This window comes from Capsella rubella, unplaced genomic scaffold (assembly GCF_000375325.1).
Source record: "Capsella rubella cultivar Monte Gargano unplaced genomic scaffold, Caprub1_0 scaffold_6, whole genome shotgun sequence".
Taxonomy (NCBI): domain Eukaryota; kingdom Viridiplantae; phylum Streptophyta; class Magnoliopsida; order Brassicales; family Brassicaceae; genus Capsella; species Capsella rubella.
In genome coordinates this window covers 7,422,358-7,449,800 of record NW_006238918.1, presented here as the reverse complement: position 1 = coordinate 7,449,800, position 27,443 = coordinate 7,422,358, and the positions used below count along the sequence as shown (strand labels likewise).

Below are 27,443 nucleotides of genomic sequence, written 5' to 3'. Positions count from 1 at the left end.
AGAGAATATCATGAAAATTTAGATTATGTGGTTGAGGATCACGAGGCTCCCACGGTCCCAACCAATCACCATCGCGACTCAACTACATCTCGAATCTGTCGTGGTTTGCCACCATTGGCAATTCAATGTATCTTTTTGTCGACAAAACAAAAATAAATTGTTGTTATATATACAGTAAAACCTCTATAAATTAATAATGTTGGGACCTATGTATTTTTAAAATTTTTATTAATTTATCGTGATTATTAATTTATCGATATACTAATTGAACCGAAAAACTAATTTGGGACCGAAAAAAATTATTGATTTATCGAGGTATTAATTTATCGAGTATTAATTTATAGAGGTTATACTGTATATATATATATCTCTAGAATACTTCCACGTAGCTACAATATACAATCTTTCCCTCTCTTTTTTTCTTGTGTGTTTCTATAAAAACCTTAATAAAAAAAAAAAAAAAGCATTGAAACTTAAGAGATCCTGAAAAACAAAAATTGTTGCAGATAATTATATATATTAATACAAAGATGCGATATTTTAAGGAAAAATCAAATCCAACAAAATTTGAAAAGAGAGATGAATGGTTTGTATGATTCCATAATCTAAAAGAATATATAAGTTGTCCATATAAAAGTTATTTCGCATTGCCCAAATAAATTTATAGCCACCAAAATTGGCACCACTTGGTCGCGCTCCTCTTTATTCCATTCTCCTCATTCTTTCACTAAAAAGAAATCTTTGATTTATTCAAGTACATATTTACAGTTATTCAAGTAAGATTTATACTTAACTAATGTATTGCATGCAATACTAAAATAGTTCATGTTACATACGTAAGATATATATAATTAATAAGATACAAAAAGTACTCGATCGGTCTAGACGACTAATTATAGGACGAGTAAAAATATGAATTCCTTCACTTTGAAGTTGCTTTTTATGATTGGTAGCTACGCAGCAACTAATACTAAAAGTCACAGAATCAACTAGAACATAATTGTCATCATGCATCATCTAAAAAGATGTCAACTAAATTAATTTAATGTTTTACCATTTGAATATAACAGAACGATATTTATCAATTTATTCGAGTAATTTAATATCCCCCCCTCTAAAGAATATATATTTGACAATACCATCTTCTCCTTCATGCTCATCTCGTGTCCTCTCTTCTCTTTCTATCTTTCTCACAACCTCATCAAAACCAACCAAAAGAAAAGAAAAAAAAGATAGAGGAGAGAGCAAATTCTCAGTCTCTTCTAATGGCTGCCTATGGAAGCTTTCACCGAATATTCGAGAACCCAAGACAAAACAACTCTCCAAGGTCACTTCTTGATACTCTCTCCTCTACTTCACCTTGGAACCCAAGCAAAGGGCTCCACGTCACCACCACCGACCTAGACAACGAAACGCCGCCTCCGTTTACGGAGATATTCGGCGAGCTTCATTTCAGGGAGACATCCCATTCTTCCTACGAGAAAACCTCAGCCGCCGAGACCAGCAGCCTACAGCTTTGTACTGAAGGTCTAGGGTCAGAGAGCTACTACGACTTGGAAGACGAGAAAGTCAACGTTAATGACGAAGACGGTGTTGAAGTGAAAGTTAAAGATGATGGAAGCAGCAACGATGAATTAGAAGAGTGGGAACCAAGAAGAAAGGAACGGAGAGAGTATCCTCCGGCGATGAATAGGATGAGCTTCAAGACGTATAGGAAAGAAGGAAGGCTTGTCTTGGAAGAAGTTAGGATTCCAAGGAGAGAGTTTCTAAGAGCCAGCCGTAAAGATGGTCGACTCAGGTTGAAGTTGGTTCAGCCTGAGGACGACGACCATGACGACGAAGAGGAAGAAAATGAGAAAGATCATAAGCATGTCGACGAAGAGCAATAAATTTTGCAATTTCACATAATAATTTTATACCTAAATTATTCCGCAAGATCAAAATGTAAAAGCTTCTTTAAATTTATGCGGTTTTCTAGTTAAATCATGCTTTTGTTGCTCAAGCTATTTTGCGGAGTTTTTTTTATCATACCCTTCTACAATTCTACTAATATGGTCAATCATCGAGAAGTTCGATTTTAGTTTTCTGTTAAGGGTTTTGGAAAAGCTTATTCATATATAAGCGAAACATGTTTATGTGATCCATGAAGAATAGATTTTATAACATTAAGAAGATATGGAAATAATATAGCATACAAAATTTGGTTCTTTTGACTTCTTGGCCACACAAAAAAAAAAAGTCACTAGTATATTATAGTTATACCTCAAAAAAAATATTTTTATTTACTATGTTTGAACAAAATAATTTTTAAAATTATCAACACAATTAAGAGGTACAATTGTTGTCGATTCATAACCAAATGTAAACGTGTGTACCCAAAATAAAAAAAAAAAAGATATTTTTCGTAGGAGTACTCTAAAATGAACAATGATCGTATAGCAAAGGCCCAGAGATGTGTATGATCGATATTGTAAATAAAGCCCACATATGCTGGACGATGATTCATTCGAATGCACCAATTTGATTATTGTTATATTATTTTAGAAAGTTCGTTTTAAAATTGTCAAGTCAAGTCAATATACGATTAATAAGAGTCTTCATTAGGTCTTCTACGGAGCTTAGGACATATTTCGTAGAAAAAGATCCCTTTTGTCGCCAAAAGATGAAACATATAAAGGCAAAAACCGAAACTCATATCTTTGCGTTACAGTTTACTAAGTAAGTTTTAACTCAGTTGACATTTTCTCATCTTTCTCATTCATTAACAAGAAAATATGTAACATGTACAAAAAAAAGTAAAGATCAATTTTTGTTACAACGTAAGTTTTTCTTTAACCCTGTTGCCATCTTTTTTTTTTTGTTAAAAAACGTTAGTGCCATCTTTATACGGTTTTTAATGCAAATTCGTTTAATAACGAAACCCCACGCTCACTCAATTTATTATGAAAAGCTCCCCACTAAATTATAACTAATAGTAGTATCATACGTTAGTAGAAAACAATATTTTTTAATTGAAAAAAAAATCGCACGTTGTAATGAAATAGGACACAAATTATGCTCTAAAAATAGTAAAACGTTACGTAATAAACTTGTCTCTCTGTAGCCCCACTGGCTGGCTAGAACGGACCAAGTCTCAAATCTATTGCTAGCCACAAGAAAAGACACCTCTCAAAAAATTATTAGTATGATGACAATTTTGTCGTAACATAAGAAAATAAATAAATACAGAGATTTTTAATTGTTCCTTTGTAATTATCTGTGGTTCCATCTCGATCGATTTGGTTTAATGTTTTTTTTTTCCTTCTCCCTTGACTTTGCCTTCATAAAAACTAGAGAAGTCTTCGGATTGTCAAAACCTTGTCTACGCATGGTTTTATTAAATTTTGTTTGGAAGTCTTCGGATTAATTCTTTTGTTGATTCTTTATATCCGTGAACGACTAAAAGTATATAATTGGTGGTACTTGTCGTAAGTGGCTCGTGGGTATAGCATTTAAGCATGAGTCGTCGTCGTTGCTTATGTTAATTATGTCTACCTTGCTCTAGTGATCAAGCACCTTTTTCAAAACCAAGCAAAATGTCAAACAAAATTTTGTAGACGACGTTCTAATTGCATTTTGACAATTCTATATATTGATTAGAAAAACAATCACATTAGTTCATTAGGAAAAAGTCTCGAGTTGACTAGTTTCTTAAGTTATATAAGTTATTGAGATTAAGATTAACCAAAGTCGCTGCAATAATACTTGATCAAAAGCGAATTATTGATATGGACCACTTCCTTCCACCTAATAATATTTCATGACAGTGATTATCTATCTGTATTGGTCTATACATGGGTGATTTGAAGAGTGTTTCTAATTTGTAATATTTTGGTCAATAGTTATGAATAGTTAGACTTTTTTTTTTCTTTGTGCATTTATATATGATTGATTAGACCTTACATATTCAAACATCTCTAAGATGTATACTCTCTATTTAATTAAATCTGGGATCTATGAGGTACAAAAGTATCACGGTATGTAAGAAGTCGTCATGTAATGTAATCATACTCAATGATTAAACTTTGGAAAGTAATTTGCAACTATAAAAAGATAATGCATGTACCAACATAACTAACTTGCAAATGGCCAAATTTATGTCTTGAATTAACTAAAATACCCCAAAGCCAAGTCTTCTTCATCTCTATTAATTAACTTATTACATTACTTAATACTTACATAGTTTGTATGTAAATAACTAAAGTGTTATATCTAATTATAGTAACGAGAATTTTTACATAAGAATTCAGTTTTACAAATTATAACTATAATATATACATATAGTTTTTTTTTGGGGGTTAAATAGTTTGTTATTACACCACATGCACATCATCATATTACGTTGCATTACATGTTCTTTAACCCTAGAAACTAGAAAGTTACTGAGTTTTTTTTTGCTTCAGAAAGAACAATTTTTTATAAAAAATTGGCAAGCAAAAGTTAAAAGATAGAAATTCCTAAGGAAAAGAGACTGAAACTTGACGGCAAGACGAGGGATTGACTTATTCAATAGACGTGGCTCTCGTACGTTTAAAAGTTTACTAAACAGTAATCAAATTAACACACCTACACACACACACATACACAAAAAAGATCGTTGTCGTTCCCAAATCTCTCTCGTACAAAAAGGGAATTAAAACAAAATCTAAAAACGCGTAGAGAACTTTTCTCCTTTCACTCGGAGAAACCAATCTCTACTTCGACAAACTTATTTAATGCCAATGAGTCCCCATGACATTTAAGTTAATAATATAGCTAGCTAGCCGTGTGTTTCATTGTCGATCTCATACCAAAAAAAAAATGGCTGATGAGGTTACAATTGGGTTTCGCTTCTATCCCACGGAAGACGAACTTGTTGCGTTCTACCTACGAAACCAGCTCGAAGGAAGGAGTGATGTCTCGGTGCACCGTGTCATTCCTGTTCTTGACGTCTTTGATGTCGAGCCTAGTCATCTTCCAAGTACGTTAAACCTCACTCAGATTAATGCCGCTGTTAACTATGGCATCATAAACATCATCATGTTAGTATGTTACTTTAGTCATTTTAGGGCATAACACAAGTTAGGTTTTTATAGCACGTAAACTTTTCCATTGTGGTGTTCTTCGGTTTTCTTGTTTTAGAAAAATAGCTACCCGATTATAGATCGGTTTAGTCGGTTTAATCAAATATTTTCAGATTGATATGACTCATGCATAACACAAAGACTATAGTATATGGTAGTGTTGGTTTATTAAACTTACACACATATGCAGATATTGCGGGAGAGAGATGTCGAGGAGACACTGAGCAATGGTTCTTCTTCGTGCCAAGACAAGAACGCGAAGCTAGAGGAGGAAGACCGAGCAGAACCACTGGTTCAGGATACTGGAAAGCAACTGGATCACCTGGTCCAGTCTTTTCCGTAGACAACCGAATGATAGGAGTCAAGAAAACTATGGTTTTTTACACCGGGAAAGCACCAACCGGAAGAAAAACAAAATGGAAGATGAATGAGTACAAAGCCGTTGACGAAACAGTCAACTCGTCCACAATACCTAAGGTACAATAAAAGTTTTAGCTAAATGGTTCTTGATTAAAGTTTTTAATTAACTAACAAGTTTTTTTTTTTTTTTGGATTTCTTGCAATATTGTAGTTAAGACATGAGTTCAGTTTATGTCGTGTCTACATAACAACAGGAAGCTCGAGAGCTTTTGATAGACGTCCTTCTGTTGGAGTTTTGCAGACAGAGAGAATGCCTACAAGTGATGTTGCAGTAGCTGGGACATCATCGTTTCGTGTTGAAGGCTCACCAGAAACTTCGATTTCAGGTGGTGAACATGTTGATCTCTCCACGAATATAGACTTTGTTGAAGGTGGATTAACGGAATCAATATGGGAATGGGAACCGCTGAGTTGGTCTTGAAGGCTATCTAGATTTGATAAATCAATGCAAAATTTAAAGTTGTTTTTAACTGCTTATTGTTAGTTTGAATTCTATGACCTGAAAGATTCTTTTCTTTTTATTTTACCTTGTAACTTGAGAATTTGAGCAAAGAATAAATAATGTCCCAAAAGGTGACATTTGAGATGTTCTCTTGAGAATGTGGGGAGCCATGAGCACGTGTGTATCAGAAACTCAAAAAGTCAAAAACCTTGACGTTGTAGCATACTCAACTTTGAGGAAAAAAGTGAGCCAGAATAAATTTTGATAGGCAGAAAATATAAAAGGTACAAAGGTGATCAATTATGATTAGTTTACTTGTCTCGAAATTAGCATATTCAATGAACCAAAACCGGTAAAGTTGTGTAATAATCATCAATGTTGTTTAGGCTTAAAATGTTTACATGGTTTGGTTCAGAGAGATTTTTACCAGATTCTTCAGCCTTCTTTGGAAGTTTCAAGCTCTGTCTTGAGTCCTCAGTCTTGAGTTTCCTCGTCTTTCATGTATTTCTCTTGCACAGCCGCAACTGTGAAAACTATATCGTTAAAGAAACAACTTCTTTTGTTGTAGAAGTAAAACGAAAAATCAGAGCAACTGATGAGAGAAGCAAATGGTTGAAAAATCAAAACTCTAGTGAAAAAGGATATCTGTTATAGTCCCAATCAATTTGACCAACTGCAATCTTGCTGTATTCAACCACACTTGCATCAATGCCGGAAAATATGTATCCATTGCTCTGGTCAATGAGCTTTACAAGATTCCCAACACTTTCCTTATCCTGGAAACAAAAACAAAATAGTGATGAGATGCCTGCACAGAGTGAGAGAGATTGAGAGAGGTGCAGGGGAGATCTTAAACCTGAATATCCAAGGTTGTAAAATTTACAAGACTGTAATCTTCAATGACACTACATAGCTCTGTCGTCAGTTTTCTGTAATAAGACCATCAAACTCATCAGATATCGAGAGTGCATTTTAAGCGGGAATTTACTGAACGTTCCATGTATGTTCAGATAATGTTTTATATCAACCTGTACTTAGCAGAACGAGGATCTTTACCAAGATGATGCTCCAAGTATGACAAGTCTTGAACATCGGTATAGAAATCTAAATTGAAAGCTACATGACACCAGAGATGGTAGTTAGTGAGTCCATGCTATACTTTTGCAAGATCGATGTTATGAGAGAAGAAAAAGATACCTAGCTTCCCGTAGCTGCCAATCAGATCGATTTTAGACAAGACATTGATATGTGGGAGTTCCATATGAAGCATTGTGGATAAGGAGAGAAGCAATGCGCTTACATAGTTCCCGGGATCACTACATAGATGTGCATCAATTAGTTGCACAGCAGTTAACTGCAGAACAAACAAACAAACAAAAGTTCATCAGATATATGTATATGTAGACTCTCAATAAGGCTCATTTAGCAAGTAGGTAATAAGTATGAAACGGCTCATACTCTAAGGTTCAATGATTTTATCAGCTTCGTGAGAACATTCTTGGTACTGTTATGAATGAAGAACAACTCCACTTGCCCAGGAAAATCAAAGAGAATGTAATGGTCTGCAAAAAATTTGAAACTTTTTTACTTTAACGAAGTGGCATTACGTTAAAACAAAAAGGAGAGACTTATTGTTGCTAACCCTTCAGAAGAGGCTTCAATTTCGATTCCAGCCAGTCAATGTTTTTCTCCAAGTACTCCATACAATATACAAGACCTGTTTCATTAGAAATATTATTGATTTGACCAAAGATAAATAAAAGTATTAAGAATAAAAGGAGAATGAAGAAGGTAAAATTCACCTCCATTAGGACCGAGAGAGTGTTCTTGCATAACATCTTCTAACTTAATCAGGTCTTCCATATTCACAGCACACTCATAACTAAGATCAATGTCAAGAAACAACTCACACCTGGAGAATTTTCCATGGCTATTCGTCAATTGCAACCATTTTTATAATTTTGGTGTAAAAAAGGATACGGTAATGCATCGTTTGCAGGATCCAAATTAACAATAGCAACCTTCCTGCCAAAAAAAGTAACACAATGTTAAGAGAATATACTTTCGAAGAAGTCTTCATCAATCTCTCTTGCAAGAAATAGATGAAGCAAGAACATTACAAATCTAGTAAACATGAATAGCTAAAATTTCTAGAATTTAGCAATCTTGTAAATTAAAGTTTGAAACTTTGTGAACGTCACAGAGCTAAAGTCAGAGAAAACAACTAATACAAACAGGAGTACATAAACAAAAGTACGCTTCTTTCTTAGATCCAAAAAGAGAGAGAAAAAAGAAAGAATATGGAACCTGCCGATAAGAGGGAGGAACTGAGACATGCCATTGCAGTAAGTGGTCTTGCCTGATCCAGGAGGACCTATTACTACTTGTCCAAACACCATGGTCTTGGAGAAGAAGAAAAAGACTGACACCAATCTGATCAGAAGCAAAGGAAAAAACACATTAATTTCAAAGCACAATGAATATTCAGTAGAGAACAGCAAAGCCCTTCAAAACAACAGTCTAATCACTGAGCTCGTAGCAGGTAGCACAATAGAAATCGGAAAATTTCATCTGTTCAGTCGGAAACAGAGAACACACACTCCCGCCATTGTTATTATTAACCCAATTCTTAACCCTAGTTTATAATGCAACAAACACTTCACTGACGAAAGAGAAGCAGAGAACACAGATTCAAGAACATAACCCTCATCTTTGACTCAACCCGAGACAAACTAGAAAAGAGAGAAGCTCGCCTGTGTAGTTCGTCGGAGATAGAAGCACGAGAGGCTCACCTCAGTCGCCTGTTTCACCGGAGACTCGTCGAAGTAGCTCGTCAACAGTGGAGACTCTCGCAACCGGTATTTTTAAAACGTAGTGCTTTAATTAAATTTTACTCGAACCGAACCGGAAGATCGAAATTAAATTGAAAGACCCGATTGGGTTATTTGGTGTATCCGAAAACGAATCCGAAAAGCGTAATTCTGGCCGGTTCGGTTCGTTGAGTTTTGCCTAAGCTGCTGATTCAATTGGTAAGGGTTTAAAATGTTACAAAATAATATGTAGGTGACAATTAAAAACGTAACAATAAAGAAGGGGTTTTATTCGAAACGTTAGCTCCTAACCTATAACTTCGCATTTTAAAAAGTCTGTGCTTGGATCGCAGCAAAGCCGACGTTGAACTTTCTCGCCGCCGGAGCGCGTGATCCACACCCTCTAACGTCGACTTCATCCGATTTAAGATTCTCCGATGGCGATTGTTTATGCGGTGGTGGCGAGAGGTACGGTGGTATTAGCGGAATTCAGCGCCGTTACGGGAAACACAGGCGCCGTAGTGAGACGGATCCTCGAGAAGCTTTCGCCGGAAATCGCCGATGAAAGACTTTGTTTCTCTCAAGACCGTTACATCTTCCATATTCTTAGATCTGATGGTCTTACCTTTCTCTGTATGGCCAATGATACCTTCGGAAGTAGGCCTTTTCCCCTTTAACTTCCTCCGAATCCTAATTTCTCTATCATTTCATCTTCTCCAAATTTCTGGGGTTTGTTTGAGACTTATGCTCTTCAACTGTAAACGTCGACGAGAATAGTTTGACTTCAATAGAATTCGAATTCATCTTTGGCTGATGATACATGCCAATTGCCATGGATTTGAAGTCTTTGTAATTGGTTCCGAATTATTTAGTCTACTCTGTGTAACTTATGTTTTGGTGTTGGCGATTGGATTTATAGGGAGGATTCCATTTTCGTATTTGGAAGATATTCATATGAGGTTTATGAAAAACTACGGAAGAGTTGCTCATCAGGCTCCAGCTTATGCAATGAATGATGAATTCTCAAGGGTTTTGCATCAGCAGATGGAGTTCTTCTCTAGTAATCCTAGTGTTGATACTCTCAATCGTGTTAGAGGAGAAGTCAGTGAGGTAAACTGCTATGTTATTCATCAAGAAGGTTGTATGATTGTGTCGCTTTAGCTCACATGCTTATCTTAACCTATCTTTGGTGGAAGTGTTTCAGTTTGTTCCAAGGTTCATGGGATCCTATGTACCATTAATTGTTATCTCTGGTAGAAAAAGTTAGTTTTCTCATTTTTGTGTTTTGGGGTTTACAGATTCGATCAGTCATGGTTGAGAACATTGAGAAAATAATGGAGAGAGGTGATAGGATTGAGCTTCTTGTTGATAAAACAGCAACAATGCAAGATAGTGCATTCCACTTCAAAAAACAATCTAAGCGCCTCCGCCGAGCTCTTTGGATGAAAAACGCTAAGCTCTTGTAAGGATCTCTGTCATCTCTAGATTCTCTTATTTTTCGTTGATTTTGGTTAAGAAAGATACACCTGTCTACAGTCTATGTGTTTTAACTCTCCTTTTTGCAGCATAATTTACTAATTTATTTTTTAAACTAGAGATACATTAGTTCTAAGTTTGGGAAATTCTCCTCGATATTCTGATTATTGGCTGAGAGAAGCTATACTGCCTTAGTTCCAACTCTGCGTAGAGAAGTTTCATAATTGTTTTGTTTTGAACTTTTGATGCTTTCATATTCAACGTGATCCAGATAATTATTATAATCTTTCGGTCTTGACTATCCTTGTTTGTGTTCAACAGGGTACTGCTGACGTGCTTGATAGTTTTTGTCCTGTACATAATAATCGCCTCTTTCTGTGGAGGCATCACTTTACCGTCATGCAGATCTTAATCTCTGGTGGCCTTATCTTAGGTAACCCGAAACAGACCACTGTTTTTGTAAATCAACTCAGTCGCATCCTTTCAAAATCCAGTCTTGGTTTTTGCATGATAGTGACAGTGAGTTTGAGATTACATGTCACGATCCTCTCGCTTATGTAACTCTTGTAAATGTCAAAATGATACAGAGGCTCATTAAACACTTGCCTTGTCTTGTAGATTTTAGTCACTTGAGTGAGTTTGCTCTCTGTATTTCCAAAAGTCAATCTGCTGTTTCTTTATAATTCTTGCATTTGCAATGTACATCACATATTTGTCATTTATGCTGTTAAAAATGACTTCGAGTTTTCATCTTGGTCTACATTTCTGATTTACAAATATTTGGTCCCTTCATCCCTGTCTCTGTTCTTATTAATTAAACCATATTGGTTGCTACTATATTTTCAGCAATTTTGTCACAGATTTAAGTTCTTATTAGGAACTTAGGAAATATTATTTTCGATTGTTGTCACATTTATGTCGAAAGCATATTGCAAGTTTTGCAATAATCGTTTAGAAACCATTAGAGAAGAGAAAGGTAAATAAATAGGTTCAGCACAGGAAATGCTAAACCCTTACCCTTGTATGTATATATCTCTGTATTACATGGTGATAGTTGGAAAGAAACTCTTACATCCAATAAACTTAAGAGAAACGATTGAATGAAATGAAGAGCTATATAGTTGTTCTCCTAGTTGTAGTGATAGCCACTGCACATGCATCGGAACAAATGTATCCAGTGTATGGATCACAAAGCTTTAAAATGATAGGGGCTCTGCATCTTGAGTGACATTCTGCACATAATGGGCGAGAACTATGGTTGTTAGGAACCACTTCAACTATAACTTTATTGTAGTTGATGATGCGTCCTGGCATGAGACGTGAAAAGTCTCCAAGTACACATTTGATATGTGCGGTAACCCCGCAATCAGAGCAAGTGTAGAACCACCTACTTGGATCTGTTTCCGCCTCGCAAATATCACACCAATATTTTCCGTTTGCATTTTCGCCATAGCATAGGGAAAGAGGATGATCGTCGCAGCTGTGCTTTACCACTTTTGGTAAATCGGTACAGCTTAAATCCAGATCGAAGTCACAAGTATCACAGCAAAGCAGATGATCATCTATCTGTGTATAACATGCATCACAACAGTGATTCTTCTTCCTCTCGTAATATAGAGGATGTTTGTGACCATCATGAATGACCGGTTCAGAACGCGAACCACAACGCACATCTAGAACCCACCAATCAGAAACGTACCTGAAACCAGTTGACTTCGTTCTACAAGCCTTACAACGGAAAACATCGTGGAATCTAAAATCTTTGCTAGCAAATGTACGTGGTGGTCTGGGCCATAGTCTGAATGGTTTTGTGCTGAATACATGTCGTTTCTTTTTTGGAAGATTAGCACATTTCTCGTGGAGAATGAAACGACATTCCTCACAGTTGTAGATCGGATCGGAATACACAGGAAGGACGCATGCTTCACAACGTGAGCTTTCGTCACGATTGATATCGTCCCTGTTGAGTCTTAGATTATGCTCTTCATGACTGAAATGCTTGATCAAGTTATCCCCCACTACTTTGAAAGGTTCAATATCTTCGTTCTCCTCAGGGGTCCCTTCGAGTTCTACCCCATCCCATACGTCTTTTCTTGTTGAACATAGTGAATGAGCAGCATAGCCGGGGCAACGAGAGCAGGTATAAGCCCCGTTGTATTGACTTATATCTTTGCGACAAATCCCACATTTCGAATACCCAACACCGAGATGATGAGTGAGAGAGATGCGATGATCGTGACGGTTGATGTTAATGACACGTGGTAAATCGATACAAGTCCGATGGACTACAAACCCGCATTGAATACACATGTAAGGACTTCGATCACCTTGCATCCCACAAGCATTACATTCAAATGAGATTTGTCTTGATAAGAGAACAAGTCGATGCTCGTGCGTCTTATGATGCTCTATAGCAAGAGGTGGAGGATCTTTTGCACAGAATCGGCATATGCTGAAGTTGCATATCGAGCAACGATAAAGCACCTTGTCTGGTCGTTCTCCACATAGAAGACATGTCTTCTCGGCATCACTATCTAGTGATTCATATACGAGTAACTCAAGAGGATGTTGAGGATGAGAAGGATGATTCACCTCTTGTGAAAGATTGACACACTCTACATGAAAGTGGACTTCACATTCAAGACATGCATAAGAACACCCACGGTTATAACTCTTGCAAATTTGACATTGGCACCGGCCCGGCTTTGCTGGTTCTTTCAAGAAGACAACTGGATGATGATGAGACTTTGGATGTTCAATAGTAACCGGCAATGGATTAATCCCACATGTGAGATCCACGGTGAAGTCGCATTCTGATGAACACCGATAACTAGGAGAAAAAAAAGACTTGCCACATAGATTACATTTAGATGGTTTCCGTAGAGAGTTGTGGAGATTGAGAGGATGCTGAGGATGAGAAGGATGGTCAAGGATCTCTGATGGAGCCTCGGCACACTCTTTGTGAAAGAACAAACCAGCAGAAGAAGGCTCGTTGGAACGGTAGCCACCATAGATGGGAGCTTTTACATTGCAGCCTCTACAAGTATCATTAACAAAACGAGACGAAATGGTCAAAGGGTATTTGTGAATTGGTAGTATTTTGTGTGATGGATCCATTTTCCTGTTTTCGATCTTTCCTGATTCGAATGCTGTTTGTATTATATTTTGGAGATCTCAAGGTGGCACTCCATATGTGTGAACGAACCACCTTAAATGTTACCATCATATGTTTTGCGAATTCAACTAAACTATTATAATATATAGTTGAATAATTTACATATTCCTAACTGTATACAACCTGCATATTAAATTATCTTATCATCTTAAAACAACCAATGAATATAATACAAGTATAAAAATACCCCAATAATATATTTTTTAAAAAATTCAACAACTAACGTGTTAACAGCTAAGATAATCATTTCTGCAATTTCATATTCCTAACGTTACTCTCAAGTCTTGAGATATATCTCTAGCATCTTTGTAAATACTATGACTGATAAATCTGCAACACAGCTTAGATAAATGTGTTCACAGAGACCACAATTACAACTGCACAAAAGAAAAACAAAGAGCTGTTGTAGAGCCAAGATCATTTATTAGATATGGATGGAACCAGACAACATACCACACAATGACACAACAATGTTTCTTCCACTCCGCAAGCAGTCTTCAAGATTTATTGATCGATCAAAGAGATGAAAACTATGGTGATATTCCAATATGCAATCTTGGCTTACAATTGAATAGCTCAACGTCTCTAGCTCAGATTGTTATAGGTTCTATGTGCAGAGGAGACAATGAGAATGTGAGGCACAAGAAGTCAAAGAAACTTGCTTCGTAGGAGTGTGAGTGAGGCACAAGAAGTCAAAACAATAACGGTTTGGGCTTTTTCCATCTAAAACTTCCACAAATTGGGCCTTAGAAGAGCTTCAACCATGGTTACGTAAACTGGAGATGACAATTTCGTAACATGTTATTTTGCAGAATTGTATTTATTTGTTTAATCTGACATTTATACCCTATAATTTAACATTTGATTAATTAAACAAAAATGAAGGGATATTAATTTGTATGTTTTGTTCTGTTTTGTCAAAATTAGTTTAATTAGTTTAAACTTTTAAGAATTAAAGTTCAATTAATTAATTAATCCCTTTTTGTTTTGGCAATTTTGCGTAAAGAGCTCTCTCTTGAAGGAGAAAAGGAAAATAATCACTTTCTGCGACCCTTTCGCAATTCGCAAGCACGACTTCTCTCTCGTTCCTCAGATCAATCGTGACGGTGTGGTTTCTCTAGGGTTTTGATCTGATCAGATTTCGAAATCGAACCGGCATGAGGCCAATCCTATTGCCGGATCCACCCAGTTTATCTTCCGGTGTACCTGATATTTTCGAACAAGGCGGACCTCAGAACGTCGTCAGACGCGCCGTCGTCATCGGTAACGGTTTCCCTGGCTCCGAGAATCAGTGTATCGGTCTCGTTCGTGCGCTCGGCTTAGCGGATAATCATCTACTCTACGTGAGCTTGATCTTCTACTAGGCTCTAGACTCTTTTTTATAGCATCTCCTTTCATTTCTTCAACTATATCACTGATACTATACTCGAAAATTCGATTACCTACATCTGGTTTTTCTAGGCATGTGCTTTGGTAGTGAGATTGATGATTGCTTTCGGCTCTATGGCCAATGTATTCTACGTTCGGAGCTTGTTAGGTCTAGTTAGGAGTAGTCAATTCATAAATGTTAGTACTTCTTTAGCATGTATGGACAATGTTCAGAGGAGGCGGAACTATTTAAATTTTGATGGAAACAAGGACTTGACTGGATATGTAAATTTCCCAATATCTCAAGTTTTGCAAATTTAGGGTAAAAAATGGAAGATTCTTGTTGTGGGATGTCAACTTTATTTTAACAATATGAAAACAGCCTGGATACTGGAATTAAAGGTTTGGCAGATATGAGAGGACTGAATCAAGGGTTTTCCTTAGAGAGAGAAGTAGTGCCAATTTGGCACCATGTTAGAGTTGTGCTACGTCTTGATAGTAGCATTAGCCCTAGGTGGATCATGATGCTGGTGCAACTACTGAATTTCGTTTAGAAGGAACAGTGTTAGTGGAGTTTTTGATATGCTGTTAGATAAGTTTGGACGCATATTAGACTGGTTTTCTGTGTCTGGCATCTCTTGTTTCTTGATCATCAATGGTTTCGACATTCCTGTAAATGTACATTTAACATGAGTTTTAGTTCGCTGAGATTATCTGTTTTTCTTGATGCAAGCGAGTGACCAGGCCTAAAGGAGGGATAAATGAGTGGCTGCACTGGCTCCCAGTCGGTTTTCACAAGAAGTTGCACTTTATCCTCAGACATATTTACCTCTACTCCAGATTGATGCTTGGATCTAGACAAAGTAAATACATCACATCTGCACCCTCAGAGAATGGTGGTAATGTAGGTTTGGCCTCTATTCTGGAGGCTGATGTGAAGAGCATTGTAAATATGGCCCGTCAAACCTATGAGAAGTATGTAATCTTTCTGAAATTTCTTTGTGATGCTTGCTCAATTGGACACTATTTCGTTTTTATGAGTTGCAAGTATAAAATTCAAGCCTGAATGTATGCCTTTCCCTCCTCTATCACGAATTTCTGTTTGTCCATGGTTTGGGAATCGTATTGCACAAGTCGCTAATTGGTTTTATTTCCTTGTGACAGGGAAGGCCCGTTGGTAGTGATTGCATGTGGAAGAGATACAATTTCTATTGCTAGCTCGATAAGGCGTTTGGCATCTGAAAATGTTTTCGTGGTTCAGGTCTATTATAAGCTTTAACTTGTTTCTTATGTTACTTACTAAGGCATAGTTTTAGCTTTGATTTAGTATATTTATATCCTGTAATTTTCTAGTGAGTGAGAATTTCTTCCTGGTCTGTTGAAATCTAAAATAGTGCTGTTTGGTCTTCATTTTGTAGATACAACATCCTAGATCACATTTAAATAGGTTTGACATGGTGATCACACCTCGTCATGACTACTATCCTCTAACTCCCGAAGCACAAGAGCAGGTTCCTAAATTTATGCGTAGGTGGATAACTCCACGTGAACCTCCTCAGGATCATGTTGTAAGTTCTAAGTACCATGCTTTGCTCAATTCATTTCTCTGTGTTGAATTACAGTAGATGAATCTTTTTGTGGTGATTTTGTTTTTAAGTACCATGCGTGCCTATTTTCAGGTCTTGACTACTGGAGCTCTACACCAGATCGATTATGCCTCACTCCGTAAAGCAGCTAGTGCCTGGCATGATGAATTTGCTGCTCTTCCAAAGCCGTTAGTTGTGGTTAACATCGGATGGCCTAGAAGTACGTTCTGTTTACTCTTAAGTTACTAGAAGGCGTTCTTACATTTCCAGTATATAACACATGAGTGCCTAAATCTTTTGAATATTGAAGCTTTAACCTTTTTTGCCATGGTTTTGTTTTGTCTTTCTGAACAGGTAACTGTCGGTATGGAGCAGACCTCGCAAAGCAGCTAACTGACTCCCTTCTTAATGTTCTTGCTACCTGTGGAAGTGTCAGAATTTCTCTTTCCTACAAAACCCCTGCCAAGGTCTTTTGACACTTTTTTTCTCTCCACCCACAGTTATATTCTTCTCGAGCCTCACCTGGTACTTTACTATGCAAGCAGGTGTCAAGAGTAATCTTCAAAGAACTTGGAGATAACCCTAAAGTTTATATTTGTAATGGCCAAGGTACCGACAATGCATAGCAAATTATTGCTTCAGCTTTGTACACAAGTACAATGCACTGACGAAAGTTTCTTATGGTTTAAATTCTGCTTCAGAACCAAATCCGTACATGGGACATCTAGCTTGGGGTGATGCGTTTGTGGTGACAGCAGATTCTGTCAGTCTGATAAGCGAAGCATGTAGCACCGGGTATCATAATATGCTGAGACAAATCCTTTATTTTTTCCAGCAACTTATAACTATAATCTGAGTATACCCTCTCTGCTGCAGGAAACCAGTGTATGTTGTTGGAGCCGATCACTGTAAATGGAAGATTGCAGATTTCCAGAAGTCTTTGAGGGAGCGAGGAGTTGTCCGCTCATTTACAGGTTTCGAAGATGTAAGTATCTTTACATGGTAGAGCTATCTGTTATCCCTTTTCTTTTCATGCCAATGGATCCTGTTAAAGATTAGAGGGATATCTGGTGAGAGTTCTGTTATACCATCTATATCTTCACTGATATCGTTCTAATGGTTTTTTATAGATGTCGGAAAGTTGGAGTTATCCGCCATTGAATGACACAGCAGAGGCAGCTACGAGAATACGACGTGAATTGGCTGCACGTGGATGGAGTTTACGTTCTTGAATGCTATACTCTTCTTTGCTGTAACATTTATTTGCGGAATTACATTTTGTCCAAAGCTGGGGAAACGGAAGCCTAAGAGAATCAGATGTTGTGCAGAAAGAGAGAAAAGGTGACTATCTATACCATTTAAAAGGGTCATTTAACTTTAGTTTGCCCTTAAGTTTTGCTGATAATGTTTTACCAATAGGCCAAATACTAAAAATCTCTGCTACTCAATCGGAGTGGCCTTTGTGTTATTATAAAGGAAGTGAAAAGTTTATTTTTATACGTGTGTATTGTTTTCTCGATGAAATTTGACCATCAGAGTGTGTATAATATGCACTGGTTACAGGCACTGACCTATTTTACTCGAATCTTCATATATGCATTTTCGCTCAAGAGTATGTCCAACAAAAATTGTGAAAATATAGGAATGAATGAATATCAGGGAAGTAATTTCCGCAGAGTAAAGAAACAAGCGATTTTTATTAAGGAGAAAACAAAAATACAAGGTTGTCTTAAAGAAAAGCCAAACAACGCTGTTTTGATTTATATATCTCACCACAATCCTCACTACATCCTCAGAATTATCAGATGAGTTCAGCTTCTGTTCTGAAAATATGTACAGAACAATTCACAGATCCGCGGTTCCCTGGTCTATCTCTGAAGGTCTGTTTATACTTTTGAACTTTGTAGTTAGTAGTCATCTGGGAAGATGAACTGAAGATCTTGGTTGTCTCTGTACACTTGAACTAGAGCTGCGGCTTTGTATACAAACAAACCAACCATGGCTGGAACTATCTGCAAGTCGCAACCATTGTGGAGATTAAAAAGGTTCAAACTAGTCACAAGAACATGTCAAAAGAAAGCAATTTTAGCAGAATCCATTGCAAACAGAACTTGAAGATCCTGAAGGACGGTACAAATATAGAGATGGAAACTTTATAAAGAATTTGATTTTAAGCTCTGGGGCGCTAATGTTTGGGTAAACACTGACAAGAATATGCAAAGGATCCTCCTCTTTAGTGATATGTTGTTAAGGACGGTGAAAATTGTAAGAAGACATATGAAAGATTTTTTCTGAATTTGAGGTGGGATCATAAGTTAGATAAGCAATTTAGCTTAGAATAGCTTACCTGAAAGTCGAACAAGTCATTCTGGAAATACTTGTGTGAGAGTACCCACAAACCATAAATTGCAGCTGGAATCACCAGGCGTGGAGAAGAGAGAGCCATGCCGCTGCCCCTGATGGTCCTCTCTACAAAGTCCTCAAGATCTTCACTTCTAATCCCGATTCTGAGTTCGGAAAATACAAACAATAGTTAAAGCAATGTGAGTAACAGGAACTACCTCATACAGAACGTGACCAGACTACTATGTTCTCAAGCTCTTTACTTTTTAGACTTTCTCTTCAGGAAGATATCAGGCACTACTTCACGTGAAACACCATCAGCGTATCCATACAAAAGCTGAAGGTACAAGCAACTGCACTGGAACCAGATTTGGTTAGGAATACACGAGCAAGCATGTTGCAGAACTTATATATTACAATGTGAATTTACCAACTAAAATAGACAACTAACCTGAAAAGAACTCCAACTGCATAACTGACAGCAGCCTGTCAGATGACACAATTTATCTTTCAAACACATTTTCTCATGACTATTTAAATGAGGGAACACAGAGAAGCCATGGCCTAAACTGGTTATAGCTATTCAAAGCGCACTTCTGAACTCTTTAACATAAAAACAGATACGATTATATGGTCAATTTAAAGAGACACAGCAGAGAAAAGTGCCTTGTACTAAGCCAAAATGAGCCTCGTATACACTTTTATTTCTCCATCATCCCCGTTAAATACTATGCTTCTCAGGGATGCTGATTCATATAATAGACCTTGCGAAGAAAGAAAAGAACACCCATGAGAGAGCTTACCTGGGCTGATAGAGCTAGTAAGCAATATCCGCTGCACCCGGTTCCAATTACAATTGACAGATACATCAGTTCCCGTTTCAGCTACAATATAAAGAAAAAGAATCAGCGATTCAAAGTTTTTAACTAAATCATATCGTTTAACTGCTGGCGTCAAATAATGAACTGCCATATTCCACAATAAAATGTTCTGTTGAATCATAAAAGATTTGGCTGGCAGACTAATTAAGAAACATACTGAAAGGAAATTTCATACAGCTTCATATTTCAGAATGTTAAATTTCTTCCTTCTCTCGCTATCATCCTGTAGTGCCTGCAATCAAACCGAATGGGTTATACACAGCAAATTGTTACTGCAATGAGAACAAGAACATTAAAAAAAAAAGATCATCCACCTTAGCTAGAGCTTTCTTGTTTATCGGGGCGGAATCACTTTCCCAACCAATCCATTCTTGGGTTGGTTTCAGTTTCAAGAAACCACTTTCATCTTCCTCATCTACGCCATCAATTGAACTTTCCTGCATATCAATATAAAGACACTATTTAAGAAGGTATACCAACCAATCAATGTAACAACTCCAAATAGAAGATTGTTGTCTTCATGAAAGCACAAATTAACACTACATTTCACAAAGGTGTAGGTACTCACGAAATTGTACATAATTGCAACAGGATCATATACCTCTCAAACTACATATGTTAAATCCTCAGAAGCAAACTAAAATTTTTAAACATTTGAAAGAAATCAACACAATACAATAAACTACTAGTTGTTTAAGCAGATCCTTTAACACATATCTGATTACCTGAGTATCTAGTCCAACAGTTGAAGAGGCAGCTCCATTAGAAGTAGAACTAAGATCAATAGATTCGAGAATGTCTCTTAACCAGAGCCTATCAGAAACCTTAGAAATGAAATCTCCATTTTCTTCTCTGTCTTTCAAGAACATTTGCAACACATCCTCCTCCACTAGCTCACTCACTAAAGAAACAAATAAACACCAAAAGACATGAAATTTTCCACAAAATCGAAGGAATTAGAGAGAAAAAATGAGGAAATAAGCTTCATTGTATCAAAGGAAGAGAGAGATTGTAACCAGAACGAGAAGCGGCGTTAATGGCGGACAAACGTGCGAAATTCCTGTTCGGTAGTTTCCGAAGGTGACACAGCGGAGAAAGTTTCGAGTGCGACGGAGGAACGTTGCCGCCGGAAAACCAAGAAGCGGCGGGAATCGAGAGAGTCTCCATGTGGCGAGAGTGCGACGGCCTCTGGTTTTTTTCTCAGGAGAAGAAGCTTATCTTTTATTGTTGTTGATGGAGAGAAACAAAAGTTACCAAAACGAAGACCCTTTTATTATTCGTATATTTTATTTTCACCCCTTAATTTACATTTATGACTATTAAGTCCTCTTTATTTCGCCCCTTAACTTTTCTTTGTAACTCCTGTTAAAGAAAACTTCCTTTTCTCCAATTGTTTACTTTCCATATTTTACTTGAAGAAAGTGAAGAGTTGATTTCGTAAATGAAAGAGAATATAAGCCCCATTGTTGCAACCAAGATTTAACATATAAACTTGTTAGAAAGAAAGAGGTTTTTGTCAATTTGCAAACTCAAGAGAAAGCTCAACTTTTTCCGCCGTCGCCGTCGTTATCGTCGGAGAATACAACAACAGACCTAAAAGATCACAGTAACGGTTGACGGAGATGGATAAAGTGAAGATTGAAGAAATTCAGTCCACCGCTAAGAAACAGCGTATTGCTACTCACACCCATATCAAAGGCCTTGGCCTCGAGGTTCGTCTTCTTCTTCTCTCTTTCTTGGATTCTTGTAGATTCCAGTAGTATGCTTGTGTTGCTCGGAGTTTGCTCGGGTTTTAGGGTTTAGTTGGGGTTTATAAAGTCCTATGCTTTTTAGGGTTTTAAAGCTCCTTTGCTTAGTTTGGTACTCTCAGTGACTGTTTTCGGTTCTTGCGCAACCAAATCCTAGTTTTCATTTTTAAAAGGTTCGACTTTTGTGAATGCAGCAAGATTTGTTTATAGTTGATTGCAGTAAATATTGTACTGAAGGATGCGTTGAGACCCGTACTTTGCCTTGATGTTGCTCTTCTACTTTGACACTGCATTGTGATTTTATTGACTATCTGTGGTTCCTTGATTGACTGTATTTTCTCAAGCATTAGTGTGATCTCTTTCCATTACTAATAGCATCATTTTTCGTTGCTAATGATGTGTCTCCTTTTCTAGCCAACTGGTATCCCTATAACACTGGCGGCTGGATTTGTCGGACAAGTTGAGGCTAGAGAGGCAGCTGGTCTTGTAGTGGACATGATTAAGCAGAAGAAAATGGCGGGCAAGGCTCTTTTGCTTGCTGGACCTCCTGGAACCGGTAAAACAGCATTGGCTCTTGGAATTTCCCAAGAGCTAGGAAGTAAGGTAATCTTGGATGAATTCATTTTGCATCTGCTTTATTTCATGTTTCCACATGGCTTCATCAGATATGGTTTACACGGTATGAAGCATTTTCATTTTACTTTCAGCTTATGTCATCTGGGCTGTTTCTTGCTTGCAGGTTCCATTCTGTCCAATGGTTGGGTCCGAGGTTTACTCATCAGAGGTTAAGAAAACAGAGGTTCTCATGGAGAATTTTAGACGTGCAATTGGTCTACGTATCAAGGAAACCAAAGAAGTCTATGAAGGGGAGGTGTGATGCTATTTTCGGTTTACTTTTGCTGTGTTCTTATGCAACAGTGTGTCTAGCTGTTAGATTTTTGACATGTTTTGCATTTTGTTCTAGGTCACAGAGCTAACCCCAGAAGAAACTGAAAGCCTCACTGGAGGATATGGTAAAAGCATCAGCCATGTTATCATTGCACTTAAGACAGTCAAAGGAACCAAACAATTGAAGTTGGATCCCACTATATACGATGCCCTGATTAAGGAAAAAGTCAGTTCTGTACATTCTTGGACGTGATTTTATGTTTTAGATGTTGTATTTTTTCCTAAATTTATGCTCATCAATCATGTTTCAAAACCTAGTATTCTCTAAATCTGTATGGTTTTCTAACTATTTCATTCTGTCTGGACAATTGTGGCTAGTGAAGTTGCTATTCATTCTGATTGATTTCATTTTATATTTTTGTTAATTGTAGGTAGCTGTTGGTGATGTTATATATATCGAAGCAAACAGTGGAGCTGTCAAGCGGGTAGGTAGAAGTGATGCATTTGCCACTGAGTTTGATCTGGAAGCAGAAGAATATGTCCCATTACCCAAAGGAGAGGTTCACAAGAAGAAAGAGATAGTGCAGGTTTACCTTCTAAGACTTCCGCTTATCACAAGAATTATCCCTTCTGTGTAGCAGTAATTATCATCTTTATTGATTTTTACCTTTCTTTGATTAATGTGTATGTGATGTTTAGTCTTAGTTCCTATGCTTATTATGACTACTAATTACTCTACTAGGCTGTATACTTGTAACTTGTACATTTCTTTTATGGTAAACTCTAAAATTTCCGTCACTGTGGATAGGATGTCACGCTCCAAGATCTGGATGCAGCAAATGCTCGACCTCAAGGTGGCCAGGATATACTTTCTTTGATGGGTCAAATGATGAAACCCCGGAAGACCGAGATAACTGATAAGCTTAGGCAAGAAATTAACAAGGTAATTTTCACTAGAACATGGAGGTTGATTTTTGTTTGAATCTTACCTCTTCCTTGTTAGGTCTAATATTGTTAAATGGTATTGTTATGCTAATTGCAGGTTGTGAACCGTTATATCGATGAAGGCGTGGCTGAGCTTGTTCCAGGTGTTCTGTTTATCGATGAGGTCTTTTTCTAAATAAGTTTATTCTCATTCCACCTTATTGATCTTGCTTGAGACTCTGGAGCAGTAAGAATAACTTTCGTAAATGATCAAATTTCAGGTTCATATGCTTGATATGGAGTGTTTTTCGTACTTGAACCGCGCTCTTGAGAGCTCATTATCTCCAATAGTGATATTTGCAACAAATAGAGGTGTCTGCAACGTAAGGTAATTCGCTAGACCTCAGTAAACAAAACAAAACAAAAAAATTAGAAATCTTGCGAGTTTTGGTTAACTTAGTACTGTAATTTACTTTATGTGCAGAGGAACTGATATGCCCAGTCCCCATGGAGTCCCCATTGACCTGTTGGATCGGTTGGTCATTATCCGGACTCAAATCTATAATCCCTCTGAAATGATACAGGTTAATCAATCGTCATTTTGTCTTTGGACTTTAATTGATTAACAAGAGTCTAATAGATTTGTGATGTGACCAGATTATAGCCATTCGTGCGCAAGTGGAAGAATTAACTGTGGATGAAGAATGCTTGGTTCTACTTGGCGACATTGGGCAAAGAACATCACTAAGGTTTGAGACTAAACATTCATCATTCCTTCCTTTATGCTAGATTTATTTTCTTCTTTATACTAAACACCTTTCACTTTCAGGCACGCGGTGCAGCTTCTCTCTCCTGCCAGCATCGTTGCAAAAATGAATGGACGTGACAATATATGCAAGGTACTTTACCAGTGAATCCTAGAACAATAAAGCAATATAAAAATATATGAATGAGTATGTTGTTAATCCTTCATCTTAATTTATGACAGGCTGATATAGAGGAAGTAACATCACTCTACCTGGATGCCAAATCATCAGCAAAGCTATTGCATGAGCAACAAGAAAAATACATCTCTTGAGAACACTAATCAGCGAACAATTTCATTAAAAGATTGGCAAAATATTCTGCGGGTTCTTCTTTGAACTATTTTGTAATGCTATAACATGGAGAAAGCTTTAGCTAATTCAATGGTGTACAACTGGTTTCCGGAATTCATATTGCTTGTGTGCCAATTTCTAATATGAAGTTTCTTAGTTGATAATATTTTTGTTTGTGGTGCTAACTAGTGGAAACTGAGACCACAATTCTTGGGGCCATCTTGAGATTGAATTTTTGGTTTTGTTAGATCACATTGGTCCCAAGACTTGTTCCAAGTCAATTAAAGATGTGATTTAACAAAACCAAATTTTCAAGAAGCCCAAAAGCGATCTGCACAGCTTCCTAAACTACTCTCTCTAGTTCGTTTTGAAGAGTTGTCCCTGATGATACCTACAGTACTACTAAGTTAGGGATAAGGGTTTAAGTGTTTAGGAGGTTGTCCCTGATCCTTATAATAATATACAGGCCAAATTTATAAACAAAGGAAACTGTTGGGTGTTTCCGGTAAAAACATAGCAGTAGAGCACGGTCGGGACTCGGGAACAGAGGCAATCTTTCATTAAGGTGACGGCTCTGAACGAAAAGACTAGGGTTTTGTCTGTGACAAGGAAGAAGACGGAGATGAATTCGTTAACCGTTGAACAAGTCCTCAAAGAGAAGAAGACCAGTGACCCAGATTCCGTAAAGGAACTTAATCTTGGCCACAAAGCTCTCACAGATGTTAGTATTGTTTTTTGGATACTCTGTTCTCATTAGAAAATGTGATACGAAAACCCTAATTGGTGTAATTGTATATCGTTTAGGTTTCTTGTTTGAGCAAATTCAAGAACTTGGAGAAGCTTGACCTTCGTTTCAACAATCTCAAGGATCTTCAGGTTGATTGATAAGCCTTATAGCATTCAAAAGTGGTGTCTTTTTTTCTTTTTACTTGCCATAGCTTATGATGTTCATGTTTCATTGGTTTTAGGGACTCAAGTCCTGTGTGAATTTGAAATGGCTTTCAGTTGTGGAGAATAAATTACAAAGCTTAAATGGAATTGAAACACTAACTAAGCTTAATGTAAGTTCCACTGAAATCAATTTTTTTTTTATATTTTGGTTCTCAATGCTCTTCCCTCTATCCTCATTGAAACTGATTGTTTTCTTTTGCATATGAAGAAGATGTGCATCACTTATCTAAACTGAATTTATTTTTATGGTTTCATTTTGTATTAGGTGCTAAATGCTGGAAAGAATAAGCTCAAATCCATGAATGAGGTATCTTCTCTTGTCAATTTGGGAGCCTTGATTTTGAACGGTGAGTTCTAAGACACAAAATCAATCAACGGTTTCGTATTTGCATCCACGAGTTTACTACCGAGTACTGATGATTTAGTCTTCTATTGCTTTTCTTGTTTCAGACAATGAAATCTCCTCCATTTGTAAGCTAGACCTACTGAAAGACTTAAACAGTCTTGGTACGTTCTTAGTTCTTACATTAGATCAACATGTTATTCTCTCAACGTAACTCACTTTTTTCATCTTGTTAAATCTTGTTGTTTCGTTATGGATTGTTTTTTTATGCAGTTCTTTCTAGGAACCCTATCAGTGAAATTGGTGACTCACTTTCAAAGTTGAAAAAACTCTCTAAGGTAATCTCAAGTTTTCTCCTGTTCTGGATTCACAACTAAAACTGATCCTTGTCTAATCACCGATTTCAGGTTTCTTTGTCTAACTGCAGAATAAAAGCTATTGGCTCTTCTCTCAAGTCATGCTCTGATTTGAAAGAGCTAAGACTCGCCCACAATGAGATTAAGGTGATCTTTCTTCCATTAATAAAATTTACAGGACACACCAGCCTTGTCCACAATCTTCTGTTTATGTTGCTAATGGTTATTTCATTTACGCTTAACTCTTCAGGCTCTTCCTGCTGAACTAGCTGTCAACAAAAGACTACTGAATTTGGATGTGGGAAACAACATGATCACAAAAATCTCTGGTTTAGAGGTAAACTGTAATTCAGATAAAAAGAAAACAAAGTCCCCAAAATATCAGGTTTTGGGTACACTATCTTGGTTGTGGCAAGTTTTTTGCGTTGATCTAATAATAAACTGTCAAAATTGTATGTTCCTCAAAATGTCAGGTTTTGGGTACACTATCTTGCTTGCGAAACTTGAATATTCGAGGAAACCCGATCTCTGATAACGATAAGTCAGTTAAGCAGGTAAAAACCATTCTTTGCACTTCTATTTTCGATAGTGACTAGTGATTCATGCGTGGGGATTTCAAATAAGAATCAGGGAAAATGATTTAATCTTGCAGGTGAGAAAGTTGCTCCCCCCTTCAGTGAATGTATTCAACGCTCAACCCCTAGATAAAATCTCAAGGAAAGAAAAGCATACCCGGTTTAATACCGATGATGAAACCTTTGATGCTCGTCACAACAAATCAGCAGAAGAAGAACAATCAAAAGAAGATCGAAAAATCAAGAAGAGCTCCAAGAGAAACAAGTCAGAAGAAGATGAAGAAGAAGATGGCAAGAGCAAGAAGAAGAAGTCAAAGAGCAACCCAAATGTAGATCAAGTTGAAACAGAAGAGAAGGAAGAAGATAAACAGAAGAAACCCCCAAGTAACAAAGATGATGTTGAGAAGAAACAGAAAAGGGCTAATCCAAAGGAGGAACTCGATGCTATCGATGATGCGGAAACCTCTTTTGCAGAAATCTTTTCCTGGGACAAAGTGTCAAAGGGTTCTGAAGACAGTGTTGAGAAGAAGAAGAGAAGCAGCGTGAAAGAGACAGGTCTGGTGAGAGTGATAGATAACAAGAAGAATAAGAAGAAGAAAACAGAAAAGAACCAAAGCAAAAGTGTAGTGATTGATCTTCCCATGGAAGTTGAGATCGGGTTGGGAGGAGAGTCAAAGTGGGAATAAAACCGGGAAACAAACTGAAACTCCGGTGGTTCAACAGAAGAGTGTTCACACTTTAGAGACAAGGGACTGTTATGTCTTAAAGCCCCAAACGGCTAGGGTGAAAGTACTTTGATATACTATCTGATTGTTAAGACTTACGAACATATAAAAGGAACAAATGTTTAGTGATTTCAATCTCCTTCATAAAATGGTTTTGTAGTTTTGAGAAGCTCTAGTTTTGTAGAGAATCTGGATTTCTTGTGTGAAAGGCACTTGGTTTAACAAAGTTGTCA

The 27,443-nt window shown here is 37.1% G+C and overlaps 9 protein-coding genes across 10 annotated transcripts; 6 read left to right on the top strand and 3 right to left on the bottom strand.

The window, feature by feature from the left end:
* Window positions 1-1,174: 1,174 nt before the first annotated feature.
* On the top strand, window positions 1,175-2,002 carry LOC17884035 (protein FANTASTIC FOUR 3). The gene has a single exon (XM_006288606.2). It carries the CDS (start codon window positions 1,266-1,268, stop codon window positions 1,887-1,889), a length of 624 nt encoding a protein of 207 aa, XP_006288668.1. The 5' UTR covers window positions 1,175-1,265; the 3' UTR covers window positions 1,890-2,002.
* A 2,837-nt stretch (window positions 2,003-4,839) lies between these two features.
* On the top strand, window positions 4,840-5,959 carry LOC17882942 (NAC domain-containing protein 90). The gene is made up of 3 exons (XM_006288456.2): window positions 4,840-4,999; window positions 5,293-5,579; window positions 5,674-5,959. Exons 1-3 carry the CDS (start codon window positions 4,840-4,842, stop codon window positions 5,941-5,943), a joined length of 717 nt encoding a protein of 238 aa, XP_006288518.2. The 3' UTR covers window positions 5,944-5,959.
* A 252-nt stretch (window positions 5,960-6,211) lies between these two features.
* On the bottom strand, window positions 6,212-8,814 carry LOC17881897 (GPN-loop GTPase 2). Of its 2 annotated transcripts, none has more exons than XM_023780976.1 (11): window positions 8,718-8,814; window positions 8,272-8,397; window positions 7,945-7,989; window positions 7,767-7,846; window positions 7,607-7,681; window positions 7,423-7,526; window positions 7,162-7,318; window positions 6,993-7,080; window positions 6,821-6,893; window positions 6,610-6,740; window positions 6,212-6,490 (listed from the first exon to the last, which is right to left on the bottom strand). In XM_023780976.1, exons 2-11 carry the CDS (start codon window positions 8,361-8,363, stop codon window positions 6,439-6,441), a joined length of 897 nt encoding a protein of 298 aa, XP_023636744.1. In that variant the 5' UTR covers window positions 8,364-8,397; window positions 8,718-8,814; the 3' UTR covers window positions 6,212-6,438. The 2 variants fall into 2 exon arrangements, with proteins under 2 accessions (XP_023636744.1, XP_023636745.1); XM_023780977.1 differs by having other exon boundaries at window positions 8,757-8,791.
* A 295-nt stretch (window positions 8,815-9,109) lies between these two features.
* LOC17883846 (vesicle-associated membrane protein 714) lies at window positions 9,110-11,010 on the top strand. Its single transcript, XM_006286501.2, has 4 exons — window positions 9,110-9,431; window positions 9,694-9,884; window positions 10,073-10,236; window positions 10,572-11,010. Exons 1-4 carry the CDS (start codon window positions 9,212-9,214, stop codon window positions 10,660-10,662), a joined length of 666 nt encoding a protein of 221 aa, XP_006286563.1. The 5' UTR covers window positions 9,110-9,211; the 3' UTR covers window positions 10,663-11,010.
* A 262-nt stretch (window positions 11,011-11,272) lies between these two features.
* Window positions 11,273-13,444, bottom strand: LOC17881369. Its single transcript, XM_006287160.2, has one exon. It carries the CDS (start codon window positions 13,365-13,367, stop codon window positions 11,364-11,366), a length of 2,004 nt encoding a protein of 667 aa, XP_006287222.1. The 5' UTR covers window positions 13,368-13,444; the 3' UTR covers window positions 11,273-11,363.
* A 999-nt stretch (window positions 13,445-14,443) lies between these two features.
* LOC17881826 (mitochondrial fission protein ELM1) lies at window positions 14,444-17,945 on the top strand. Its single transcript, XM_006289985.2, has 10 exons — window positions 14,444-14,768; window positions 15,527-15,768; window positions 15,958-16,054; window positions 16,212-16,361; window positions 16,473-16,599; window positions 16,734-16,846; window positions 16,925-16,988; window positions 17,081-17,174; window positions 17,256-17,364; window positions 17,510-17,945. The coding sequence occupies exons 1-10, from the start codon at window positions 14,583-14,585 to the stop codon at window positions 17,609-17,611; spliced, it is 1,284 nt and encodes a 427-aa protein (XP_006290047.1). The 5' UTR covers window positions 14,444-14,582; the 3' UTR covers window positions 17,612-17,945.
* A 107-nt stretch (window positions 17,946-18,052) lies between these two features.
* LOC17883178 lies at window positions 18,053-20,810 on the bottom strand. Its single transcript, XM_006288148.2, has 9 exons — window positions 20,620-20,810; window positions 20,329-20,504; window positions 19,918-20,040; window positions 19,779-19,835; window positions 19,526-19,606; window positions 19,174-19,208; window positions 18,986-19,075; window positions 18,727-18,886; window positions 18,053-18,391 (listed from the first exon to the last, which is right to left on the bottom strand). Exons 1-9 carry the CDS (start codon window positions 20,768-20,770, stop codon window positions 18,287-18,289), a joined length of 978 nt encoding a protein of 325 aa, XP_006288210.1. The 5' UTR covers window positions 20,771-20,810; the 3' UTR covers window positions 18,053-18,286.
* Window positions 20,811-21,090: 280 nt separating this feature from the next.
* On the top strand, window positions 21,091-24,404 carry LOC17881720 (ruvB-like protein 1). Its single transcript, XM_006287652.2, has 12 exons — window positions 21,091-21,315; window positions 21,766-21,954; window positions 22,091-22,222; window positions 22,316-22,465; window positions 22,671-22,826; window positions 23,048-23,182; window positions 23,282-23,347; window positions 23,445-23,551; window positions 23,648-23,747; window positions 23,821-23,912; window positions 23,993-24,062; window positions 24,152-24,404. Exons 1-12 carry the CDS (start codon window positions 21,226-21,228, stop codon window positions 24,239-24,241), a joined length of 1,377 nt encoding a protein of 458 aa, XP_006287714.1. The 5' UTR covers window positions 21,091-21,225; the 3' UTR covers window positions 24,242-24,404.
* Window positions 24,405-24,649: 245 nt separating this feature from the next.
* LOC17884396 (dynein regulatory complex subunit 3) lies at window positions 24,650-27,379 on the top strand. Its single transcript, XM_006289471.2, has 10 exons — window positions 24,650-24,981; window positions 25,065-25,136; window positions 25,229-25,321; window positions 25,477-25,558; window positions 25,662-25,718; window positions 25,828-25,892; window positions 25,962-26,057; window positions 26,161-26,247; window positions 26,384-26,464; window positions 26,563-27,379. Exons 1-10 carry the CDS (start codon window positions 24,883-24,885, stop codon window positions 27,169-27,171), a joined length of 1,341 nt encoding a protein of 446 aa, XP_006289533.1. The 5' UTR covers window positions 24,650-24,882; the 3' UTR covers window positions 27,172-27,379.
* The last annotated feature ends 64 nt before the right edge of the window (window positions 27,380-27,443 follow it).

What these genes read in the sequence shown, in the direction of transcription:
- LOC17881369 (XM_006287160.2), bottom strand. Translation starts at nt 13,367, where the DNA reads ATGGATCCATCACACAAAATACTACCAATTCACAAATACCCTTTGACC.
- LOC17881897 (XM_023780976.1), bottom strand. Translation starts at nt 8,363, where the DNA reads ATGGTGTTTGGACAAGTAGTAATAGGTCCTCCTGGATCAGGCAAGACC. An exon ending in CTCTCTCGGTCCTAATGGAG is followed by an intron (nt 7,682 to 7,766) that starts GTGAATTTTACC and finishes CTAATGAAACAG; the next exon opens with GTCTTGTATATTGTATGGAG. An exon ending in TAAAATCATTGAACCTTAGA is followed by an intron (nt 7,319 to 7,422) that starts GTATGAGCCGTT and finishes TTTGTTCTGCAG; the next exon opens with TTAACTGCTGTGCAACTAAT.
- LOC17881720 (XM_006287652.2), top strand. Translation starts at nt 21,226, where the DNA reads ATGGATAAAGTGAAGATTGAAGAAATTCAGTCCACCGCTAAGAAACAG. An exon ending in AAGAAGTCTATGAAGGGGAG is followed by an intron (nt 22,223 to 22,315) that starts GTGTGATGCTAT and finishes ATTTTGTTCTAG; the next exon opens with GTCACAGAGCTAACCCCAGA. An exon ending in GTGTTCTGTTTATCGATGAG is followed by an intron (nt 23,348 to 23,444) that starts GTCTTTTTCTAA and finishes ATCAAATTTCAG; the next exon opens with GTTCATATGCTTGATATGGA.
- LOC17881826 (XM_006289985.2), top strand. Translation starts at nt 14,583, where the DNA reads ATGAGGCCAATCCTATTGCCGGATCCACCCAGTTTATCTTCCGGTGTA. An exon ending in AAAATGTTTTCGTGGTTCAG is followed by an intron (nt 16,055 to 16,211) that starts GTCTATTATAAG and finishes TTCATTTTGTAG; the next exon opens with ATACAACATCCTAGATCACA. An exon ending in AGCGAAGCATGTAGCACCGG is followed by an intron (nt 17,175 to 17,255) that starts GTATCATAATAT and finishes TCTCTGCTGCAG; the next exon opens with GAAACCAGTGTATGTTGTTG.
- LOC17882942 (XM_006288456.2), top strand. Translation starts at nt 4,840, where the DNA reads ATGGCTGATGAGGTTACAATTGGGTTTCGCTTCTATCCCACGGAAGAC. An exon ending in CGAGCCTAGTCATCTTCCAA is followed by an intron (nt 5,000 to 5,292) that starts GTACGTTAAACC and finishes ACACATATGCAG; the next exon opens with ATATTGCGGGAGAGAGATGT. An exon ending in ACTCGTCCACAATACCTAAG is followed by an intron (nt 5,580 to 5,673) that starts GTACAATAAAAG and finishes GCAATATTGTAG; the next exon opens with TTAAGACATGAGTTCAGTTT.
- LOC17884035 (XM_006288606.2), top strand. Translation starts at nt 1,266, where the DNA reads ATGGCTGCCTATGGAAGCTTTCACCGAATATTCGAGAACCCAAGACAA.
- LOC17883178 (XM_006288148.2), bottom strand. Translation starts at nt 20,770, where the DNA reads ATGGAGACTCTCTCGATTCCCGCCGCTTCTTGGTTTTCCGGCGGCAAC. An exon ending in CTGAAGAGAAAGTCTAAAAA is followed by an intron (nt 18,887 to 18,985) that starts GTAAAGAGCTTG and finishes TTCCGAACTCAG; the next exon opens with AATCGGGATTAGAAGTGAAG. An exon ending in ATGACTTGTTCGACTTTCAG is followed by an intron (nt 18,392 to 18,726) that starts GTAAGCTATTCT and finishes TGCGACTTGCAG; the next exon opens with ATAGTTCCAGCCATGGTTGG.
- LOC17883846 (XM_006286501.2), top strand. Translation starts at nt 9,212, where the DNA reads ATGGCGATTGTTTATGCGGTGGTGGCGAGAGGTACGGTGGTATTAGCG. An exon ending in GGCCAATGATACCTTCGGAA is followed by an intron (nt 9,432 to 9,693) that starts GTAGGCCTTTTC and finishes TTGGATTTATAG; the next exon opens with GGAGGATTCCATTTTCGTAT. An exon ending in ATGAAAAACGCTAAGCTCTT is followed by an intron (nt 10,237 to 10,571) that starts GTAAGGATCTCT and finishes TGTGTTCAACAG; the next exon opens with GGTACTGCTGACGTGCTTGA.
- LOC17884396 (XM_006289471.2), top strand. Translation starts at nt 24,883, where the DNA reads ATGAATTCGTTAACCGTTGAACAAGTCCTCAAAGAGAAGAAGACCAGT. An exon ending in TCGCCCACAATGAGATTAAG is followed by an intron (nt 26,058 to 26,160) that starts GTGATCTTTCTT and finishes TTAACTCTTCAG; the next exon opens with GCTCTTCCTGCTGAACTAGC. An exon ending in CAAAAATCTCTGGTTTAGAG is followed by an intron (nt 26,248 to 26,383) that starts GTAAACTGTAAT and finishes TCAAAATGTCAG; the next exon opens with GTTTTGGGTACACTATCTTG.